Source organism: Triticum aestivum, chromosome 3A (assembly GCF_018294505.1).
Source record: "Triticum aestivum cultivar Chinese Spring chromosome 3A, IWGSC CS RefSeq v2.1, whole genome shotgun sequence".
NCBI lineage: Eukaryota > Viridiplantae > Streptophyta > Magnoliopsida > Poales > Poaceae > Triticum > Triticum aestivum.
The window spans coordinates 741,141,709-741,145,588 of NC_057800.1; the positions used below are offsets into that span (position 1 = coordinate 741,141,709).

At 47.6% G+C, this 3,880-nt stretch overlaps 1 protein-coding gene across 1 annotated transcript; it reads right to left on the reverse strand.

The window, feature by feature from the left end:
• Window positions 1-977: 977 nt before the first annotated feature.
• Window positions 978-3,126, reverse strand: LOC123063659 (uncharacterized). Its single transcript, XM_044487533.1, has 5 exons — window positions 2,608-3,126; window positions 2,349-2,522; window positions 1,751-1,945; window positions 1,432-1,509; window positions 978-1,350 (listed from the first exon to the last, which is right to left on the reverse strand). The coding sequence occupies exons 1-4, from the start codon at window positions 3,046-3,048 to the stop codon at window positions 1,507-1,509; spliced, it is 813 nt and encodes a 270-aa protein (XP_044343468.1). The 5' UTR covers window positions 3,049-3,126; the 3' UTR covers window positions 978-1,350; window positions 1,432-1,506.
• Window positions 3,127-3,880: the final 754 nt, after the last annotated feature.

Genomic DNA, 3,880 nt, shown 5'->3' on the forward strand with positions numbered 1-3,880 from the left:
TAACTGGAACCCAGAGCTTAGGCTCCAGCTCCACCACATAAGAAAGCATAGTCTGAAATTCCTGGCTAATCGGAACTTCCCCACCTTCGTCAGTAGTAGCATCGACCTACACGGGATCAAAGTGCGAACCAGATTACTTAGATGAGTCTCAGAGTCATGCATGGCCATCAATTATACAATGATCCAATAACTTACAGAAACATCAGTTGACCAAACATAGTGCATCTATAATTCTACAGCACTAGCAGTATAGTAACAATGAACCATATTCCCTGTTTAACACCCTGGGCTGCTCGACATGGTTCATCGACACATATACACCCTGGGCTGCTCTATGAAATCAGGTGATCCTGCTTTGAAGTCAAATTGCTTATTCCAGAATAACAATGAACGTACGATTCTACTAGGCTATCAGTTTGGCTCGACTCCGTGCCTGGCATCATAGCAGTATAATTCGACTCAAGCAACACCGACTTGGGAATCTGAATTATGAGCAAGAACAACAGGGACAGGGTATGCTCATGTTACCTCCTGGACAGACCATTTGCCCTGGAAGACCTTGAAATCGCCGTCGATCATGTTGAAGGCGGTCTCCCGGCAGCGCGCCCGGGACTCCAGGAGCACCTCCATCTCCCCCTTGTAGCACTCTATGGCGCCCTTGGCGTTGAACTTGAGCCCCAGCGTCAGATACTGCTCCCGGACCTGCACAGGACTCATCCTCGTCACCTCATTGTAGCATCTCACTCTGAAGTCTGATTAGTTTCTTCTCTTTTCTTGATCTGAGAAGAGGCATTATGGCCGGACCAAAGGAAAAACCACATGGAACAACAAAAGTTACACCAAGCAAAAAAAGTGAAATATAAATTTAGGTACTAAATTGCATGAGAAAATGAGAAGAAAATAAAGAAAGAAAAGGCGCAGTCTAGCATATGTTTTGGGGACAAAAGTTAACAAGACAACAAGTTATCCCATGGTCGGATTGGTAACTTGTTCTGAACTACTTTATTGTTCAACTGTATCAAAGGAACTGATAATTTATCTGCTGTATTATATTACAGAATGAATTTGCATACATGTAGAATCATATCAGAGATGACATTACAACAAAAACAACTGGACAAGTGTTTGCTCTCTATGCATTACAGTCAACCATCCTGCCAACATCTTCTAACAAAATTATGTATCGTGAGTTGTCCACTCTTCAATGAAGTAGCAAAAACAAATCCTAAACTGCAAGACTCGGTTCAGGTGAGGTCCCTCCATTGGTTATCCAGCCATGTCAACACAACTGGGGGCCATTCCACATCACCTCGATGCAAGAAGCATGCTGATTTTTGTTTATCTGATTCCCTGTGAGGCTGACACCCATCAGACTCATGGCACTTCAATCACAAGGATCGAACAACATAACTGAAGTCGGGCTGAACATACCTCTGTTAAGTAGCGGACACGGAACTATAATCAAGAACGGCATTGTAAGAAAGCCTTCAGGATTCATCCTAGTTATCACTGAAAATACATGAGATTGAAATGAAAAACGATGTGGCAACAGTGTATGAAAAAAATGGATGTGGTTCCAAGAAGGAAAAATATAAGTGGAGTAGGAAAGTACACATTTCGTCCAAAATGTTTGTATTGGTTATTAAGATTCTAGGATTGTACTAGATGAATACTGAATGACATTTGACGTAATGAAAATGCCTTGCACATGCAAGACAAAAAGTTGAGCAGCTGCGATTGTCACAATTACCTCGTCCAGTAACCTTTGGACCTTCTCTGCTTCTTCTCGGATACAAATAAGGTTGGTTTTGATCTCCTTGCAGATCCTCCCTTCCAGTAGCCGAACTGGAACCCAGAGCTTAGGCTCTAGCTCCACCACATAAGAAAGCGTGGTCTGAAATTCCTGCCCTGATGAAATTTCCCCACCTTCAGTAGCATCATCGACCTACACGGATCGAAGTGGGAACCAGATTACTTGGCAGCATTTCAGAGTCAGTGGTCATCAATTATACCATGATCCATGAACTTCCAGAAACATCAGTTGACCAAACATAGTGCATCTAGAATGCTACAGCACTAGTAATAAAATGAAAGATCTCCCTCTTGTTACGACGACACGAACATATTTTAACACCCTGAGCTGCTTACATGGTGCATCGACACAGATACAGTTGCTCTACGAAATCAGGTGATCCTGCTATGAGGTAAAATTGCAAATTCCAGAATAACAATGAACCTAGGCTTCCACTAGGCTATCAATTTGGCTGTCTACGTGTCCGGCATCGCACCGGAACTTGGGAATCTGAATTCTGAGCAAGAACAACAGGGACAGGGTATGATCATGTTACCTCCTGGACAGACCACTTGCCCTGGAAGACCTTGAAATCGCCGTCGACCATGTTGAAGTCGATCTCCCGGCGGCGCGCCCGGGACTCCGGGAGCAGCTCCATCTCTCCCTCGTAGCAGTCGATGGTGCCCTTGGCGTTGAACTTGAACCCCAGCGCCAGATCCTGCTCCCCGACCTGCAGAGAAACCAAGCATATCATGCGTCAGACCATCGCACACGACCTGCTCGACGAATTGCTTGGGCGAGAGGAGAGGGGAAACCTGGTAGAGGCGGGCGAAGGCTTTGTCCTGGTGGAGGAGGCGGCACTCGGAGAGGCCGGGGATGAATCCGGCGAGGCCCTCGTAGTCGGTGAGCGTGGCCCAGACGGCCTGGAGCGGCGCGCCGACCCGCACCCGCGCGCGCACCAGCCGGCGGTTCTTCTTCCCCGGCAGCTTCCGCACCTCCATCTCGAACCCGTACCGCTCGTCCCGGTCCTCCTCTACCTCCCTGTCCACATATCCCCCCTCGTCGCCGGCGACACCGGGCGCCGGCTCGGAGGACGAGAAGGAGCGCCGGAGGGGGTTCCGGGAGACGAGGCGGATGCGCGCGGGGCTCGAGGTGATGGTGGTGTGGGTCAGGAGGAGGCGGAGTCGGAGGGGACGGGGCCGGACATGGGGGGAGGAGGAGGCGAAGCAGCAAGACGCGGTGGACGGCATGGCCATGGCCGGCAGGCAAAGCTTCCGCCTTTGACTCCTCCACCTGCCGCCCGCCTAGTGGCCTTTTGCTACGGGTACACACATTGTGTCATAATTTTTGGTAGAGACCGTGACACGTGGACGCATATGAATGTTGAATTTGCTCTTATTCTTCTTCTTTTGCCGACCAAATGTTTGGTTTGCTTCCTCGTCTTTTTGCTTAGTTCCACCGGTTGTTCATTGTTTTTGATATATAGCCCACCATTCATGCTGAATGGCAGCTAACCCGAATGAGTCGAAGTTTTCTTTATGACAAACATTTTCTTCCTATATATCTGGGCAAGTCTTCGGAGTCAAGCCAACTAACCAAACTGATCTTCTAAAGTACGGGCATTCCGAGCCACAAAAATTGAATGGACGTCCCATTTTGTCCACGATCACGTATGTGTTCATCAACAATCGGGTGGGTACCGGCCTTCCAATGTCATTTCAGTGCAGCGTTGTCAGTAAGTAGATGTTCACTGTCGCGGTTTTTTTGACATAGAAATATATGACTTTTTTCTTTGAGAAAACATAGGAATATATGACTAGTCTGCTAATCTCAGTTATACGTCCATACAAATTGAATCAGATGCTTTAGAGCCTGTTGGGTAACTCTCCACAACTTTAAACTCCTCAGCCCAAAACCAGCAGCCAACTTCTGTTAAAAATCTTAGGAGTTACAAATCGTTCGGTAGAGTAGCTTCTCGTTCTGGTCAATGAAACAAGCCGCCAGCCCACCTAGCTATGAGAAGTAGCGGCTCTGGAGAAGAAACTGGCTTTTTTTTACGGGTGGAGAAGAAACTGGCTTAGAGGTGGC